We start from the raw sequence: 20,356 nt of genomic DNA, 5'->3' as shown, positions 1-20,356 counted from the left end.
CAGACACATGAGCCTGTGGGTGGGGGTATTTAAATTCAAACCATACAGTCAACATTAAATAATGTCTTGGGGACAGTCTCTCATAGCCCAGGCTGGCTTTGAACTCAATACGTTGCTAAAGCTGGTGGCCTTGAACCTGATCCTACTGCCTCCACCTTCCAAGTGCTGGGATCAAAGATTTGTGCCAACACACTTGGCTTCATAAACACTTTTATAAATCAGTATGAAAACAGCAGCATTCTAAAAAAGCAAAGGATGTGTTGGCTGGGGGAAATGTCAATGAAAAATGTCCGCCTTTTAAAGTGCAAGAGCTTTACAGACACCGTGAGATGCCAGGTTAGTATCGTCCAGTCTAGGGTGTGGCAGGAATAAAAAAAAAAATAAAAGAAACTCAGTCTCTTTGCCCTCGGTGGGAAAAGGTTTGTGTTACCTACATCTAGGAAGCCTACGTAATATGTTCTTAGAAAGAGAGTGGTCTTAGAATCAAGTCAGTAAAACATCACTGATCCCAAGGGCTTGGGCCCTGCAGCTGGCCCTAGTGTCCTGTGAAAAGATGGTGTCTCAATCACCATCCACCATTTATTTACTTAACTAATTGGTAGAGACAGGGTCTCACACTGTAACCTAGCCTGGCCTTGAACTCATGGCTATCCTTCTCCTTCGGCCTCCTGAGCACTGGTATTGTGGGTTTGAGCTCTTGTGCCTGGATCACTGCCTAGAAGTTGCAGGACCCACAAGACCCAGGACAGGAGGCAAAAGGTCTATCCTCATCACCGTCGCATCTGGAGCTGCCTTTCAGGAAGAAACCCCTTAGGACTGATTTAATTGATCTTTACCACAAAGCCTCTCACAAAAGATCCCATTGACAACCGGCTCCTCTAAGGCCACATCTGGGGTTCCTCATTGTCAAAGGTGGCAGCTGCTGGCTCTCCAGCCTCCTCTCACCCCAGTGGCTTGGAGTTTGCCACAGTTCCTCAACTGTGTCAGTCACAGAAATCTTCAGAGATAGGTGGGGGAAAGCAGAGAGGCATTCTGGGTCCAGATCTCCCCCAAACACATTCTAGATGCGTGTGTGTTTAAACATGTTACAAAGCCTGTTAGGGTCTCAGTTTGCTCAACTATTAAAAGAACAGAATGGTGCTTTATTGCCCAGTTGCTAGGAAGATTAAATGAACAACTCACCTAACATATACAGTAAGTGTACCCCGAATGGTTGCTATTCTTTGGATTCATTTTCTGGTATGTTGAGCTCTCAAAGAAACCTAGAAGGTGTGAGCGAGAATGCTGTCAAGCTGTAGGCCAGTTGCTGCTGGGCGCCTCTGTCTTGGCTGGTGGCACACACAGCCCCATCAGCTCGAAAGGCCTCTGCCCATTGAGGGAAGTTAATCATTTAGGCTATTGATTCTCCTGAACAAGCTTTGTTTCCCTCCTATCTGCCGGATTACTACAGATGCTTGATTTCATGCCAATTATCCCTCTGGTTCCTCCAAGCCAGGCAGCCTTTTTCCTTTGTCTTCCTTTTGGTCCCTGGCTTGCAGTGGAAGGGACTGAAATGAGTCAATAGGCCACCGTAGCATGAGAAATACTCTTTGCAAAGTGGAAGCAGCGAGAGCCTGTGAGCAATACTGAATAGACCATGATTCACCCTTGTCTCCCTGGGCGGGAGAGTGTGTGGGAAGGTTGGGGCTGATCTGTCATGCAGGAAGCCGAGACGAGGTAATCAGTTCTCTACCAGGTCTGTCTCGCCTGGATAATGAGACTTTAATAACAGGTTTCCTGAAGAGGCAGCCTGCATGTGCCTCAGAGAACAAACTGATCAACAAGGTGACAGTTTAGGGCGATTGTTGTGAAAATTGCTGTTTCTTCAGAATGCCACAAACCCTCCCCACACCGTTCAGATCAGTTTAGTTACCTACCCAAATGTGCAGCTAGCAGGCTAAAATTAAGCAAGAGGACTAGAGCTCAGAGGGCTGTTCTTCAAGTAAAGAAGACAAAAGCTGTGCTCTGGTAGAGCTCTGCCAGAAGGCAACACCCGCTTGCCATCCCAGCAGCTGATGGAGGAAGATGTGTGGAGTGGAGAAAGCTGTTGTTGTAGGAAAGCTGTTTCTCTGACACCCGGATCTCAGGGACCCAAAACAATCACCAGACTTGAGGAGGGGGAGGGGTGATAGTCAAATGTCCAAGGAAGTCTGTATGCCTGCCAAGCTGCTCTACCCAGAGTTCCGCCTCTGCCTCTGAATCACCTTGTGATTCTATCTTGGGCCCTAAATGAGGAGTTGGGATTAGAAAACCCAGAAGAAAAGAGTCTAGCTTGAGGTGGGTGGAATCTACCTAGCTGAGGAGAAGGAAGGAACTCAACAAACTGAACGTGTGTCACGAGCGAATGGATGAAGCTGTGCGTGTGTCTTCACTGCCTGGCCTCCTGCTGACAGCCACCAGAGGGCAGGTTCTGGAGCCAGCCAAGCTTTGGCGCTTAAGATTTTGGACAAATAACTTAGGCTCTCTGGATCTCTTTCTTTCTAGACATAAGATGGGAAAACAACAGTCTACATTTTGTAAGGTTCTTGTGAAGTCCAGGTGAATTAACATAATTCTTGTGAGGGGCACAAAACAGTTTCAAGTATCAATTGTTCAGAAGTGTTACCGATTTTAGGACTAGCAATTTTTCTTTCATTTTTTTTCCTTAATAGCAGTAAGTTGTAACATCTGGGTGGAAGTCTCGGGAAACTTACAATGAGTTTACAATAACAATGGATCCAGGCCCTCTCCTTTAGTGGCTTTGGAGCTGTCAAAACCTATCACTTGGCCAAGGTCTTCAAGGCACTGTGCAGTTTAGTTCCTCACACTTGGAAAGATGCCCTGCTTTAGGCCAGTGACTTCTTCTTTTTTTTTTCTTGGTTTTTCGAGACAGGGTGTCTCTGTGTAGCTTTGCGCCTTTCCTGGAACTCACTTTGGAGACCAGGCTGGCCTTGAACTCACAGAGATCCGCCTGCCTCTGCCTCCTGAGTGCTGGGATTAAAGGCATGCGCAGTGACTTTTTATATCGTCACTTAGAGAACGAGAGTTTAAATTCAACTTCTACAGCTAGAATGAAATTTTAGTGACTAAAAAGGTCAGCATTCTTCCCAGGCAGAGGCCTCCACTCAGGGTGAGAACCAGGTGAGGACCTGTGCTTGAGACGATGTCACAAAGACAGCCATCAAGGACCTGTGGCCATCCCACCCTGAGATCTAACCCTGGAAGCCAAGCAAGGTAAAGGTCTGGTTAGTGCTTGAATGGTAAGACACCAGCCATGGGGGATACCTTCTTCGTGTGATTGGGGCTCTTCCCTTGAACTTGGTCTAGGGATATACCTAAGTGACAGAGCGCTTGCCTAGCAGTCTCTAGTGTGGCAAAATGACAGCATCACCCCCCAAACCCTGTCAGCTTTTAGTCTGCTGTAGAGGCTTTAACATTTCATGTCATGAATAAACACGAGAGCAGCAGAGAGGAGCATTCCAAACCAACACTCCACAATGACAGAGTGTTTGCTCTAGAAAGCTTTGTTAGCCTTCTAAAGTAGTCCAAGAGGAAGACTCTCTTATGTGGTAGTGAGGCATGTAGAGGTAAGACTTTTTTTACTTAAGTTAACTGTACTGCCCAAAGTCTCTGGGTCTGAGCAGAACCCCATGGCTGACTGTGTGACATTCCCATCGGGTCTCAGAACTTATCCCATAGTCTCTTATGTGTCAAACACCTTATACTTGCTGTGAGTTTGTGAAGTAAAGGGAGACGATGATAACCTTGGAAATACAATAAGGTATCATTTTAAAACTCAGCCCCCAGAACTTCTAGATTGGATACACCGTGTTCCAGCACTGGCCAAGATCCTGGGAAGCACCTGCCCCCCATGAGGCCAGGCATGTTGGTTCTCTCCCGTGTTGCCCACCTACGAGTAAATTCAATGTGCACTGTACAGAGAAAATGGTAGCAGCCAAGGATCTGCGTGCCATAGGGGGACCTTTCCCTGGCTTCTTATAACAGGCCACTGGTTGACATAATCCAGTCCTGGCTGCCCCACAGGACCTCCACATGACCAGATCCTTGCATCTCTCCTCTGTCCCAGCACCACTGCGGCCTGTCTCTGCCTCCCTCACCCCCACCTCGCCCCCCCCCCCCCCCCAGCCCTGGAACTGCATCTGTCACAGTTTTTTCTTGAAGAATGTTTCTATACTCCTGTCTTCCTCACTCATCATCCAGTCTCCAGCAGCAGGCCCAGGCCAGGTCCAAGTCTCCATCCTCACCCCTCTAGCCCATCCTTCACACAGTTGCCACAACATCCTTTCAGGAGGCATCTCCAAGCACTTCTTAATCTTTAAATAGGCCTTACTGGAGATTTTCAACCTCCATCAGGACTCAGAAGACCTTCCACAACTTAGTTTCCTCCTGAGTCCCTTGTGTAATCTTTTTCCATCTCCCACAGGCTCTTGGCTATTGCAGTTCTTTGGAGATGTCCTGTAGAGGCTAGGGCACCCTTCTAGCTTTCTCCTAGAACCCTCCACAGAGCTATCCCTGCTAGACAGCATCCCCTGACCCCTACAGGCAGCATCCAACACCTCCTCCCAGCTGCTGCCCAAACATCATTTACAATGATCACATAGTGTCACAGCTGCTGCTCATCCACCTCTCCCAACAGCACTCACGTAAGAGTTCTTAGGGGTAAAGGGTAAAGTCTCTTATTAACCCCAGGGCTGCAGGGCTAAAGTAAAATTTGACATGCAGTGGTTGTCCCACAACTGTCTATTAAATGATAGCAATGCCTGTGTTATACATTGGGAGTTGATGTGCAAAACTGTTGGATTTTCACTGACAAAGTCCTGCATGGTACATTAGTCTTAAGAACTTAGCACCACAGGAGAGCAAAGAGACAACCTCCACCCTATAGCATACGGATGTAGGGTTTCTACTTGTATTCATTTCTGGTCAGAAGGTGGACTGGAAGTCATGAAGAACGAGGTTCATATCCACTTCCTGGCTCTGTGATCTTGGGTAGGTCCAATGCCTCCTTTTCTTTCTTTCTTTTTCATTGGCATCTGTCTTTCTATGATGTGAGTTAAATGAAAGGTCGGTGACTGTGAGGAGTTGCTTAAGGCATGGCATTTCTTATTATCCCTTTCTCTTAATGTCTACAGAAGGAACCAGAGTCCATGTGGCTCAGGCTCAGGCAGGGTGGACAGTGGTCTCCAGGTGTGGTGGGCATATGTGGCAGTCTCCAGAGTCCCTCCATCTGCCCAGTGCCCCTCAGGATTGCAGGATGGACCCGTTGGGAGGCGTGTGTCAGCTCTTTCTGCCCCTGGGGTGAGGTGGGACATATGAATCCTCCCATTAAGGAGTGTGGAAATTTCCTAGAGCTATGGTGGAAAACAAGAGCTTCTAATTTTGTCCAGCACTTCTAAAGTTCCTTCCATTAAAAGTAATTCCTGGGGAGATAGAACAAATTTAACAAAGGTGCTGTTTTTGATTAGAGGAATATGCTACGATGTTCCTTCCACAGCAGCCTATAGAAAAGGTTGGCTAGGGTTATTTTATTTTTTTAATTTAATTTTTTTTGAGGACAGAGCCCACCCTTACTCTCTGATCAGGGTTAAGTGGAGAGAGCCAAGCTTACCTACTGGTGAGGCAATTGAGCCATTATGCATTCTGTGAGTGAGCCCTCTGCTTCCCTCGGAGGCACTCATGGCTCTGGCCCCTCCTAGCTGAGCATTTGTCTGGGCATAAGCTGCATAATGGCAGATCCGTTGTTGGTGACATACAGCCCAGGCAAGTAGGAGGCTCTGCTGTCTGTCAGTACAGTCTGTGATGTTGCTACAATGACTCAATAGCCCAGTGCTCAGGATGTGTCTTCATTAATCCATGTGTCATTATATAAGGAGGCCACATATCTTCTCTGAAGTCTCTTCCAGTAGAATTTCATTCGTGAGCCAAAACCTTTTGTCTCTCTTTTTCTAACTCTGTAACGAGAGTGCTAGGATGCCAACATCTCCATATAATCTTTAAGCAGAATGTCTTTGCTTTATGGAATTCGTGACAAAGTTGACTATAAAACAAATCTCCAAAAAAGCAAGCCTAACTTTGTTCACTTCCATGATGTAACAAAAATATATATCCCCAATGAGAACAAATTCCTATCATTCTAAAGTGAGATTTCTTAAAGGAGGCGTGTTCTCAGGTTATCTTCCTCTCTCTGTCCTCATCCATGGCTTGAATACTCTGAGACTCAAAGAGCACATGCCTGGTCTAAAAGTCCCCTTTCCTCCTCTTTGGCCATTCACAGCTTTTAACAGGGGTGGTTTACAGATTAGCAGTTGCCAGCAGCCATGCTCTCTAGTATGTCCAACCAGTCCCAGCAGGGCACACATGCCTGTTCCTCCCTCTTAAAAAGCCACTGCCACAGAAGTGCTTCTGTAAACCCACTGAGACCTAGAGAACCCTAGGTTCTGGAGTGGAAGGCTGGGAGACTGGAAATGCTCCTAGGATCTGTCTCCAGGCCTCACTCCTGCTGGATCTGCACCGACTTGATGCCTGTGCTGAGAAGAACATGCCTGTATGGTCCAAGCTGCCAATCAGATATTCAGTCCACCAGACTCCTCCATTTGGAAACGAAGAGCACAGATGGTGTCTGGTGCATCGGTGATAATCCTGGATGAATCCACACTGTGAGTGTGTCTGTATGTGCACATGTCCATGTTCATACAAACACTTCTGTGTGCATGTGTATGGATGTGGAGGCCAGAGGATAACCTGGGTGCTGTTTCTCAGGGGCTGTTGACCTTGGTTTTGGAGACAGGGTCTCTCACCAACCTGGGCTCGTGGATTGGGCTAGCATGGCTGCAGGAGCCCCAGGGATCCCTCCTGTCTGTGCCTCCCTGTCTCTGGGTTTCTAAGTTCTTCATCTCACTCAGCTCTTTTACGTGGGTTCTGGGAACTGAACACAGGTCCTCACAAGCTACCCGCCCCCCCCCCCCCCCCCCCGCCCCAGCTCTAGATTCACATTAAAAACCAAAACCAAAACCCTGTGGCCTAATCCTGTATCAAAATCCCAGTGGGTCTTTAAAAAGAATAAATGCATTCTTTGATACTTCATACATATATATGACACATTCTGATCATTCACACCCCCATTCCCTCTTACCTCCCTCACCTCAGTTAACCCCTGATCCTCCCTACAAAAAGACTTTCACATCTTTTCATCTGCTTTTGGCGCACTGAGTTTAACCAGGGATGGCCACATAAGCAGAGGTCTAGAGCAATCCGCTGGGGCATATGAGACTCACCACTGATCACCCCTGAAGGCAATGACTGCCCCCCCATCCCTGTGCCCATTAGCAGACTTCTCCAGGGAGGGGCAGGCTTTGTCCATGCAGTGTTCTGGGTCCTGCTCTGCAGCTCCTATAATTAGGTGCCAAGAGGTGGAGTCTAGGAAACCTTACATTTAGCCACTGCCCCTGGGCGATCCTGAGGTGGTTTGAGGACTACTGATCTCAGCTAAGATGTTCGGTCCTTGTTCATACCTGGAGATGGGCTCATTCAACCAAAATACATTCTTCTAGGCCCTCTCTGAGGTCTGCTGGATGGAGAAAATGGGAATTAGGGGAAGGATGAGAGGTCCTTGACTCAGGAACTGGAGTACCCTGGGAATCCGAACAGGGCTTGGCTGAGGGCTGGGGACTACAGTCCCCAGGAAACCTCGCTTTACCTTTCCTTCTCAGTTGCCTCAGACTGTACGTCATACCCTTGCCTTAGGACAGCACAGACATTGGTGGGAGTCAGTTGGGACTAGCTCTGAGCTGGCCTTGAACCTCACCCCAGGGTCAGCAGGGCTCCTGTAAGAAGGTTCCTTGTAGGCTCTTAACAGCTGCCTTCTGAAGTGACCCCCTGGGCATCTGTTGGGAGCCCAGCTTTTCCCCTGAACACAGAAGGTGTAGAACTCGGGGTCGGGTTCAAAATTGAGGATGAGATAACTCTTGCAGTATGTTTGAACCCAGATCTCCTTCCATAGGATTGTGGCTTTTGAAGACCGCAGAGGAGAGGAGACCCATCTCAGCCTGCAACTTCAGAATCTACAGAAAGAACTTCGTGTGTGTGTGTGTGTGGGGGGGGGGGGGGTGGGTGCAGAGGGAAGACCCAGCTGGGTGGGCGGCCTGGGGGTGCCTGCTCTGGAGCAGCATGCACTCCAGTGGGGTTTCGAACTTTAGCACCAGAATAGCAGCACTAATGCAACCTTGAGTCCCCAAACACACATGCCTCCTTTATTCCCTTGTGGCATTTTTAATGCCAAGGCTGATCTCTTGGGGGCGACATGCTTCAGCAAGCAGTCAAAAGGTAAGAGATGACATTTACAAAAATCCATTCTTTCCTCTTTCTGCTTCACTACTCTATTGACTTTTCCCATTCAATCAACCCCACGCGCAGCTACACATCCCATTTCAGGAACTGCCAAGGTGAAGGGTTTTCTGTCCTTCCTTCACCGTGTTTCCCGTGCCGCTCGTTCCTCATCCCCACACTGGAAGGCCTGGGGTCATTGTGGGTTTGGTCTCTGGGGTCTCTGGTGCCCAGCACATGGGAGTGGATTGACTATCTCTCCTTCCAGATTCTACCTTTCACCCTGATTCCACGACCCGACTCCAGCTCAGGCAACCTGCTCTAACTCCATCTGTAGACTGGCCGTGCTGCACTTAGCTGAGAACTGTGGCTGGACCAGCCCCATTCTTAGCCCTGGCCTTTTTCACATTCCTGTGGACTTGCTCAGGGGAGGGGAGAGGGGCTGCCAGGATAGGCAGTGTGACAAAGACAACACAGATGTCCCAACTGTAGATAACCTGGCCAGTGGCTTACTAGGCTGTCTTGAATCTAGATTTATTGCTCCTGTTCATTCCCCATTCTTGATCATGAAGCATTTGATGGGTAAATATTCTGAGCATGGCCCTGTGCTAGGCTGGAAACACAGAGCCCTTGCTTCTTGGCTGACATCTTCCCCACATCTGTTGACAATGTGGCTCCTGCTGATTAGATGCCTCTATATCCTGTCCTGTCATCCTCCAATCTTGCCAGTCTCTATATACACTCCCAGAACATTCAGAGCAAATTTGTTTTGGGGTGAGTCAGGCTTATTCTATTCCTTCAATAGAGAAATAAAAACCGTCCGATTGACTACATCATGTGCTGGAGGCCAGTCTGTCAGTTAGGCCACTGTCCAGAGAAGGCCCTACAGTGCCAGCTTCGTCCCATACCCATCACTGTCCCTGCCAATCACTGGAGGCTTTAGATACTGCATCCCTTGCTTCTTTCTGGATCCTAACAATAGTCCCGTGAGGTTGCCCTTCTTCGCACCTCTTCTGTCAGAGCTGCAGCAATCCAGGACCCGCCCAAGGCTGCACAGTGAGTCCCAGCTAGGAGCAGATGGAGAGTTAGTCTTTCTGACCCCAGGGTGCTGATGCTCTAACACAGCCTACAACACTCAGGCGTCCGTTGTTCCTCAGTACTGGGCCTGGCATGTACTCTCTGTGGGCACTTCACCCCTGTGAGTCAGCAGTATGCGGGGCTGCTCGGCTGAGCAGGCAGGGCAACCCACAGTTCTGAGGTAAGTAGTATGGCGGTCGAACTACTTTTTCTTAGATATATGTATCTCCCCTTGATGAGTGATTTCTCCGGAAGCAGGGCCAGCTGAGGCCTTGTTACAAGGTGGGGATTGCTCAGAGGACCAGTCGTTTCCAGTGGCTGGCAAACTGAAATGTCAGCTACTCAGGCCTTCCTGGGGACATGTCTCAGGAGGTTCCTAATGCTCTTGGTCCCAGCTGCTACAAGATTCTGGCCAGAGGTCGATGAAGGCAAGTTCTAGAACTGATACATCTGGAGAAAGACCGTAACTGGAGATACTGTGCCCAGACACTTTGTGGAGGGTGAAGGTACTTCTGAGTGAGGTGGGCAACTCTCATTTCCCTCTTTACAGATGTGAACAAGAACCCCTGGAAAGAAGTTGTGTCTGTGGAGACTTATTGGCTGATTAGAATTTCAGTTCTGTGCCAAGACTGGATTGCTGCAGGTCCAAAGGCTGTTACCTTATCTTGGGCTAGTTCTAGCCCTCCAGGACAGCCATTCTTTGTCCACACAAAGGTGTTAGGACAAACATCTTGTGATAATAGAAAAAAAAAACAACAACAAACCTTTTACTATCATTAACTTAGCAGACCACCAGCCTCTGCCAATCCAGAGCTTAGCATGTGAGCCTGGAGAGGACCTCCCCCATCTCACTGTACCTGCCTCTCGGATGTACCCACCAATGTGTTTTAAACTTACTTCTATTGGTCTGTAAAACTATATACCTTCATGAAACTGCTTCCACGTAGAAACATGGAATTTGGGGTAACCTAAATTTGTGTTCCTGGGCCATGGTCACTTAAAATGGCTCTGGAATAAACTATGTCTTATTCCCTTTAAGACGAGAGCTTAAAGGGAAAGAGTTTTTGTGTTGGTGCATTTGTGGACACAAGAGCTCAGATACACCCAATGACTTGGCTAATGGTCATTAGCTAGGAATGTCTGTCAGGGTGTGAAATTGGCTCCACCATATCCATTCACTACACTCAGCTCAGGGCTGCTGGTGGCCTCCAGGAGACTCCACTGTCCCTCACAGAGAGGGGGAGCTTTGGATCTTTGGCACACAGGCTGCATGAGATCTGTCTCTATCTTCTTGGGGGTGCAGTGGTGTGTGGAGTCATTGTGCTGTTCTGCGTCTGGCTAGCTGAGGCCCTCACAGCAGCAATTTCACTCCTGGCTCTTGCCTGGGCCTCCGCTCTGGCTGCAGTCCAGCAGGTGGCAGAGATCTGAGTGACAATTCTCGTTGTCTCTCCAACAGGCTATTCGGAGACGTGATGTTTCCACCTTGTCTCTTGGAGAAGTCTGTTGTGCTCATGTCGGGGTAGCAGCCTGTGCTCCCTTTCCCAGCTCTCATCTCTTGCTCACCCTGCTCGCTCTCTTCCCATTTCCTTTTACCTCTGGCTCACTTCCCCTGGGTTATAATTCTCTGGATCTAACGGCATGTTGGCATGCGGGTTTTGTCCAGGTTCTGTTCCTAAGTAATACAGGTTAAGTATGTTGCTATAAAAATCATAAATGGTAATACCTCTCCAGCCATGTACTGCATGTTTTCTGGGTTACCCCATCCCACTGAACCTCACATTATCGTCATGAAGCAGGCATTATGATTGTTTCCCCTTGTGGTGGTGTGTATGAGAAATGTCCCTCAGGGGCTCAGTTGGTCCCCAGTGGTGGCACTGTGTGGGGAGGCCTTGCTGAAGGAAGGGTGGGGTGGGATGGGGGTGGGGGTGGGCTTTGAGAGTTCACAGCCCTACCCTACTTCCAGTTCTCTTTTTTTTCCACCTCCTGTTTGTAGTTGAAGATGTGACCTCTTAGTTTACTGATCCATCTGCCTGCTGCCATGCCTCTCCTGCAATTATGGACCCCCCTGAAACTGTAAAACCCAAATAAAGTCAGTTTCTTATTTAAGTTGCTTTTGGTCATGGTATTTTATCATGGCAACAGAAAAGCAACTAATAAATCCCCATTTTAAAAATGAAGAAATGGCTGGGTATGGCTCATGTCTTTAATATCAGCAGTCAGTAGGCAGAGGCAGGTAGATCTCTGTGAGTTCAAGGTCAGCCTCTCATCTACACCAGGAGTTTCTGGGGCAGCCAGAGCTACACAGTGGCAAAGTGAGAACTTAATTCCTTTGTTCTTCTAATTTCAGAACCTAAACCTTAAACTACTTAGAATGAAACTCACATTAACCTCAAGGAAACCTGAGTTCTTCAAGAAACCACTGGCCAAGAGGTTCCCAAGGATTCCCAGGAACCTGGGGAGGCCCTCAGGGAGGGAGAGTGCGGGGATACTCACGTTGTAAATGCTGGGTTGATACTTTGCACCTCGGTAGTAGGAGTACAGGTTGAACATTCCGATCATGAAGGCCACAAACACCATGATAAAAATGACCATGAACTTGAAGATATCTTTCACAGTCCTTCCCAGGGAGATCTGCAAGGGCCCGAAGCTCTCGTTGGGCTGGCAGGATGTAGGCAATTCGAGAGAAGCTGAGTACGACAGCAATGGCGTACAGCCCTTCTGAGATGATCTGGGGGTCCGAAGGCCACCACTTGTCCCTGGCTGAAAGAAAACAAACTGGGTTACTCACTGGGGATGGGGTCTGCTCGGAAGAGCACCCAGTTAGGCATCTCTAACAATTTGTTTTTACTATTTTATGTCTCCGTGTGCAGGTACCCAAGAAGAGTAGAGGGCTTTAGAAACCTTCAAGCTGGACTTACAGGTGGTTGTGAACTACCTGACATGGTGCTGGAAGTTGAACTCAGGTCCTTTGGAAGCAAGTGCTCTTAACTGCCCAGTCATTTCTCCAGACCCAGTTAGATGCCTTTAGCATTCTCCATTCTCCAGTCCCTCTCTGCTCTTACATAGTCCCCAGCACACAGAAGATGCTCACATGCCTGGAACACGCTTCCTTTACTTCAGGTCTGATTCATTCCAACCATCCTTCAAGATTCAAGCTGCCTGGGCCCTCCTGTAGGCTGGGTGGGACTCCTGTGCCCCTGTGAGCTCCCATGGTGTCCTCTGCACGTCTCCTAAGACATATGTCACAGTGCTTACCATTCAGCTTCCCCTCCTCCACACACAGGAGCAGAGCCACTCACTCAGGGAAGACCCGAGGAGGAGGCAGTGGAGAGGAACATGGGCCTAGAATCAGTCAACTGGCTCTCTTGAGCCACACTGTCCCCTGTGATCATGACAGACAATCTCATGAGCCTTAATCACTGTGGCCTTTGAGCCACACATGCAAAGAGCTCAGAACAGGGTCTGGTACAGAGCAGGCACTGATAAAGGTCTGTGAGGTGACTATTCTAACCACAAGTTCAGATAGCCACAAGTCAGAGCAAATAAGCTCCTCTGGGGACCAAGAGTCTGAGGGTTTGCCTGAGAACATAATCTTGTTCTTCACCCCCCTCCCCCCACCCCAGAAAGTGTGTGCTGACAGGTTTTCTTCCTGACTGAGGGAGGGTCTCAAAGGTGGTGACCATTCACAGGGATTTGTTACGAGCAGTACTGGAGGGACTCTGCTGGGGTTTACTGGTGAGTCCTGAGGTCTGAGCTGCCTTTCAAGCATTCCTGTAGCAGAGTGAGCCTGCACTGGGCCCCTGCCCGCACTACTGCAGGCCTAAAGTCTAAGGAACAGCATCCATGGCAGACCTGCTACCTACTAGGGGAGTCTCAGGGGAGGGCAGTACCTCCCTCCTGGGAAGGTGCCTGCTTGTCACAGTGACTGGGGAGGAGCACCCCCTCAGAATGCTGAAACATCCCATAATGTCCTAGACTGCACCACACAGTGAAAACGGCCTCCTGCTGACAAAGCCAAGAGCATCCCTGTTGAGAACTGCTGAATGAAGCTAAATGAGAAACATCGACAAACTTAAATTAGCCGCTCACACTAAATTAGCTGTGATTTTCACAACAGCCCTGTAGAGCAGATATTACTATTGCCATTTTGAAGATTGGATTTAGGGGTATGGGGTCCCTTTTCAGAGCCGGTAAGTGCAAATAGAAAGCATATTACATGGCAGTTCTTGGCACCCCAAGGGAGATGGAGGGGGAGGAATTTTATTCTTTATTTTCAAAGCTAGACTACTAAATAATTACAATAGAAACCTTTAGTAAGCGAAGCTGTGCCACCTAAGTTTCATGTAGCACTTTCCAAATTACATTTGGAATACATTAACATAGACTCTATGTTCTTACCAAGGTCAGAATTCAGAAGCCCATGAAGGGCAAATCAAGAGAACAAAGTATGTGTTTTCTAAAATATCTGCTGCCACTCTATGAATAAATAACACATTTGAGTGTTATGAAATAGGAAGTAGATTCTTCTGTTAAACAGACACAAAAATGAATTCTTTTGTTAAAATACCAGCTACAATGCATCATCTTCAACCTCAGTGATAACTGCTCCTAGTAGATCCTGTCTGTTCCTGGAGGCCGAGGCTGGACTTCCGGTGTGGACATTCTGCCTGAATGGGCTTGTCAGGGCTATAGTGATGGGTGGACATAAAACACGCTGCACCGTGTGATTCAGACAAAGGGACTTTCATCTTGGAGCTGTTTCTACCAGAAAAAAAAAAAAAAAAAGGCTTTTCAAAGCCTGAAAAAACCTCGGAGCCTACTTTTTTGATGCTGAAACGGTTGGAAGGCTTGCCTCCAAGTCTCACCACAAGAGGGTGCTCGGCGCCCAAAGCTGGAGCACAAGCGCGCAAAAAAAAAAAAGCTCCGGAATATTTCCAAGGCCCTAAGGTGAACCGGAAAAGGCAAGGACAATGATGTGCTGCGACCTGAGCCGGGACCTGATACAATTCACAAAGGAATAGACGGCAACACGGGGACAGTTCTGCAGCCTGTACCGTGACAGTAAGATGAGTGCGCCCATCCTTCCTTAAGGAACCCAAGCAGCATAAAGCAGGAATCATAAGCCATTCAAGAAAGCCTGACTTACATTAACAAATGCTGGAGCAGGGGCCAGGAAGCAATGGCTGTAACACACGCCTGCTCATCTTTTACGTTTGTAGCATGTGTTCAGTTCGATAAAGATCATGGCTGTACCTGACCATAGATGTTCTATGTTTACAAGGACCATTTGTTTTTATCTATCAGGAAGGACACATTACATTCAAATCCTTTAAATGATGTGCCACTAATTAATACTAAGGAACAGGTACCTTTTAACCACCACCACCACCACCACCACCACCACCACCACCACCACCACCACCACCACCACTACCACCACCACCACCACCACCGGACTGCTAAGCCTCACCCTGTCATCATTCTCTTTAATAACATGGAGTACAATGTTTGAGATAAAAAAAAACAAAACAAACAAACAAACCGGCCAAAGAGGTAGTATTGATAATAACTGCTACTATTTAGTGAGCTTTTACTATTTTCATGGATAATGCAAACATCTTCAATCTGCATTATTTTATTTAATCCAAAACAGACCTTTTGACATATGCGTTACTCTCCTCTTACACATGAGACAGTGGAGACACGAAAGTTAAATAAATCAGCAAATCTCTGTGATTTCTGCAAATCCAGTGATCTCTATAACTAGGATTTGACTACAGGTCTTTCTAATTTCAAAGCTTGGGGAGAAACTTAGCTAATAGAGGGCTGGAGAGATGGCTTAGTGGTTGGGAGCAGTGTTCTTCCAGACTCCATTTCCAGCGTCCACATGATAGCTCTCAATGTCTTGTGAGTCCAGTTCAAGGGGGTCCAATGCCCCCTTCTGGCCTCTGCTTGCACCAGGCATGCATGTGGGTGCAGACATACATGTATGCAAATCATCCATACACACAAAAGTAAAATGAAAAAATTCACAGGCTATGGTTTTCAACTCATTGGAGGCCAGACTTTTCTCTTACACAAAACAATACTGTCTTTCTTGTAATGTCATAAGAACCTTACTGAGGTAAGATAGAAAGATGGAAAACTTTAATAGGACAAAGGAAGGGAAAAGAACCCCTCACTGTGGGGTCTAGTTAAAATCTGAGAGTCAAGAATTTCAGCACAATTAAAATATTAGGAATGCTGACATAAGACTAAATACCCTGAATCTGATAGAAGAAAAAGTAGGGTATAGTCTTGAATTCATAGGAAAAGACTTTCTGATCAGAACACTGTTAGCACAGGTAGTAAGATCAATAATTAATAAATGGGACCTCATGAAGCTGAAAAGCTTCTGTATGGCAAAGGATGTCATCATTTGGTCAAAGCAGCAGACTACAAAATAGAAAAAGATCTTTACCAATTATGCATCTGATAGAGAGTCAATTGTTGTGGAATATTCCTTTACACTGTGTGAGGATATGTCACTGTGATTGGTTTAATAAAAAGCTAAATAGCCAATAGCAAGGCAGAATTTCCAGGCACTGAGGATGCTGGGAAGAAGGGCAGAGACACAAGGAGACATGGAGGAAGCAGGATGGACAGTCCGTAGATGAGGTAAATGAGCCTTGAGGCAGCACATAGATTAATAGAAATTGGTTAATTTAAGTTATAAGAGCTAGTTAGAAACAAGCCTAAGCTATTGGCTGAGCCTTCATAATAAGAAGTCACCATGTGGTTATTTGGGAGCTGGCTGATGGTACAGAACAATCCACCTACAGTTGACATCTAAAATATATAAAGAACTAAAAACAACTGGACATTAAGAAAACAAATAACCCAACTAAAAATGGGGTACTCAGCCTGGTGATGGTGGTGGTGCACACCTTTAATCTCAGCACTCAGGAGACAGAGTCAGGTGAATCTCCGTGAGTTTGAGGCCAGCCTGGTCTGTCTACAGAGTGAGTTCCAGGACAGCCAGAGCCACAGAGAAAAACTGTCTCGAAAAACAAAACAAAATAACAAAAAAAATGAGGTACCCAAGTACCCAAAGAGTTCTCAAAAGATGAAACACAAATGACAGAAACACTTAAATGTCCTTAGTCATTAGGGAAATACAAATGAAAGCGACTCTGAGATCTCATCTTCTACCTGTGAGAATGGCCAAGATCAATAAACGAATGATGGCTCAATGCTGACAAGGATGTGGAGTAAGGGGAGCACTCCTCCATTGCTGGTGGGAGTGTAAACTTGTACAGCCACTATGGAAATCAATACGGAGATTCCTCAGAAAATTGAGGATCAGTATCCCTCAAGACCCAGCTATACCACTCTTGGGCATATATCCAAAGGGTGCTCCATCCAACCACAGAGACACTTGCTCAACCATAATCATTGCTGTGCTATTTATAGTAGCCAGAAATTGTGAACAGCCTAGCTGTTGTCCCTCAACAGATGAATGAATAAAGAAAACGTGGTACATTTACACAATGGAATATTACTCAGCTGTTAAAAGAACAAAATAATGAAATCTGCAGATAAATGGATGGAGTTAGAAAAAAATTATGCTGAGTGAGGTAACATACATTCAAAAAGACAAATATGGCATGTATGCTCTTATATGTGGATGTTAGTTGTTAAGCCTTTGATAGAAACTGTGGCAGCATGCACAGGGCCTGCACAGGTCCAAGCCAGATGGAGTCCCAGCGCCGAGAGGGGAACTAGATTAGAGCCCCCAACCTAACCCAGAAGCTATCTCCAATTGACAAGGGAAAAGTCAGTGTTTTCCCAGTGGAGTCTCACTGGGTATACAAGCGACAGTTAAGGGAGGCCCATGCCCAGCAGTAGATGCCAACACAAGACAAACTCAGTGTTCAATGGTACTTTTGAAGATGTTTTGTCTCATAACACTTTGTTTGGTCTTCTTTTTACCCTTATGGGTCTTTTGTTTAAATACAGTTTCTGATTCTATGTTTTTATGGATTTGTTTTTGTGTGTGTGTGTGTGTGTGTGTGTGTGTGTGTGTGTGTGTGTGTGTGTGTGTGTGTGTGTCTGCATGGGTATATGTTTCTTGTGCTCTTTCTTTGTTTTTGTTTTTTTTTCTCCTGTTCATTTCATTTTGGTTTGATTGTTTTTTATTTGCCTGTTCATTTTCTAAAGAGAGACAGAAAGAAGGCCTGGAGTTGAACCAGTGGGGTGGTGGGGAGGACCTGGGAGAGATGAGAAAGGAGGGAAATCATGATCAGAATGTATTGTGTGGAAAAAAAATTTCAATAAAACAAAACCAAAAAGTCATTAAGTATGGCTACAGCTGCCTATATGATTTGCACAAGTTCAGGCCAGTCAGCATTCTAGCATGGAGGGAAAGGGTTCAGGAGCCCCCACACTTAGCTGAGGCACTACGGAGAGTTGATAGCTTCTGGGAGGGAGAGTCCAGTTTCTTTAAGGACGTGGCTCTCAGGAGGCTGACCATGCTCCAGGAGTACATGGGCAGCACAAACTGGAGCTGATGGGTTGTTTTTTGTTTTTGTTTTTTTAAAGCAAAGGAACCAAACTTGGGGGGGAAGGCAAGGGTAGATCAGGGAGGAGTTAGGGAGACAGTCTTGGGGTGAATATGATCAAAATGCATTGTTAACATTCTCAAAGAATTAACAAAATATTTTTAAAATTGGCTGTGGAGGTTGCCTACATTCTTTCTAAACAAATATATTTCTACACAACAAATGGTAAAATAGCAATGATATATAGGACCTCTGAGCACTGCCTTATTCCGCCGTTCCAAGGTATAAGCCTGCAAATATCTGGGACTCTCACAAACAAGACTCTAAAGTTATAGTAGAAAATATTTTAATTCCAGTATGCAACTCTGTGACCTACTGTCTCACCTTAGCAGCTGTAATCCCATCCCACACATCACAGGAGCCAGCCTAGGACTTGTTTATGCTCGTTAGCAACCCTTCCAAATACAACTTCAAAATTGTGTGTGTGTGTGTGTGTGTGTACACATGCACACTTGTATGCACACATGTGGTACACACACACACACACACACACACACACCTTATTGTAAAGAAAAGCAACTCTTTTTAGAATCTCACACCCACACTTGGATGCCTGATATTTTTCTCTTCATTCTCTCTCCCTTAATGCTCATCCTCAAGAACTATGTTACAATCTCTTCTTTAAAAAATAATTATTAGCATATGAATTATACCTAACAGTGGGTCTCGTGCTGATATTTTATACACGTATGCACTTTGATCACATTCACTCAGCTACGTCTTTTGCTCTCCTTGCACTCCCGCTGACGCCCACCCCCAAACTAGTCCCTCTTCTACTTTCATGTCTTGGGGGGGCAGGTGAGTCAATGGGCTCAAGTAGGGTTACTTACAAAAATCTCTTCTTTTTTTTTTTTTTAAAGATTTATTTATTTATTATGTATACAGTGTTCTGTCTGCACATATCCCTGCAGGCCAGAAGAGGGCGCCAGATCTCATTACAGATGGTTGTGAGCCACCATGTGGTTGCTGGGAATTGAACTCAGGACCTTTGGAAGAGCAAGCAGTGTTCTTAACCTCTGAGCCATCTCTCCAGCCCCACAAAAATCTCTTCTAAATAAACTCCAACTTTCACCCATACTGGCTCACTCTGAAATTATTTTCTGCAGGGCAGTCAAGAATGCCAGCATCACCTGAGTGGAGCTCTCTGTAGACCTCAGGATTCTTGGAGGCAGCAGCCTTAAGTGTCACCAACTCCCATGAAACCCGTTTCAAACTCGTATGATCAATGTATGACTGCCTCTTTTAAGAACCTATCTCACCCTGACAAAGAATGCTGAATTAAAACAGGACATACCTTTGTGCAGAACAGAGTATCCAGTATGGACGGAAAAATTTCAGTATATATGTTCCTCACGTCAGTGGAAAAAAAAAGGATTCTTCTTCAAAATCAAAATAAAAAATCTACAGAAATGCTCCAAGAACCCCTCCCAAACAAACGCACTCTTCCAAACACAAAAGAACCACTTCTAAGTCACAAATTAATTCCACATTCTGTAAGCGCTGTAGGCACAGAGAACTTGGCACACCCGTGGGCTTTGACCCGCCAGATTCCAAATCCCAGGTCCTGGGACCAGGCAAAGCCATTGGCACACTCCCATCCCAGAGCCCGCCCAGACCCACCCAAGATGCTGCCCCTGGAACTCACCGTAGGTGAAGTATGCCACTTCCGGCGGAAGTGAGGCGTTGTGCAGCGTTATGTCCTGCACGTACTGGTCCACGTACAGCTGGGCCTCGCTGGCCTTAAGGAAGGCCATGAACCTCGCCGTGAAGGAAGCCACGAAGATGGAGAGCATGCCGAAATCCAGTAGGTTCCACAGGTGCAGCACGTACTCCCGCGGCCCCTCTTCCCAGATTTCCTTGCATTCCGACCAGATCATCCCTGTGGGAGAAGGTCAGGCCCATCTTCAGTTTCCCTGGCAGGCGCCAAGGGAACTAGGTAGAAACGAAAATGTCAGCTGTGTGATAGCTGGAGACAGAGACGGAAACACCTTCAAAGACAGACCCCTGGGAAGAGACATGCCTCTGTCCCTGACATTATGAGATAACCGTCTCTGAAAGTGAGGAGAGGGTCCCCATCCACGGCCAGACTTTGGAGGCGGTGTATGGGAGATACGTCTGCAGGAACCCACACTTTAATATGGAGTAGTTGTAAATTAGGAATGCAAGGAGCTGAGGATGAGGAATTTCTGAAGGTCCCACATGTGATGTGGAATTCAGTTAACCCAAGTTACAGAGTCCTCTGTCTCTGTGGTTGTTTCAGTGAGTTTAAGCTTAAGGTTATTGGATTTTCTCACTTTTAATTAGTAATTAAATAACTA

The 20,356-nt window shown here is 46.6% G+C and overlaps 1 protein-coding gene across 1 annotated transcript in view; it reads right to left on the bottom strand.

The window, feature by feature from the left end:
* Trpc7 (transient receptor potential cation channel subfamily C member 7) overlaps positions 1-20,356 on the bottom strand; it is a 133,782-nt gene that overhangs the window by 20,500 nt on the left and 92,926 nt on the right. Inside the window, 4 exon segments of the mRNA XM_052727609.1 lie at positions 11,932-11,951; positions 11,953-12,093; positions 12,095-12,198; positions 19,684-19,917. Of these exon segments, the coding sequence (XP_052583569.1) occupies positions 11,932-11,951; positions 11,953-12,093; positions 12,095-12,198; positions 19,684-19,917 (499 nt within the window).

Source organism: Peromyscus californicus, unplaced genomic scaffold (genome assembly GCF_007827085.1).
Source record: "Peromyscus californicus insignis strain IS unplaced genomic scaffold, ASM782708v3 Scaffold_8__1_contigs__length_139910024, whole genome shotgun sequence".
NCBI lineage: Eukaryota > Metazoa > Chordata > Mammalia > Rodentia > Cricetidae > Peromyscus > Peromyscus californicus.
Note: the sequence above shows the minus strand (reverse complement) of the source record. Positions and strands in the feature narration are given on the sequence as shown.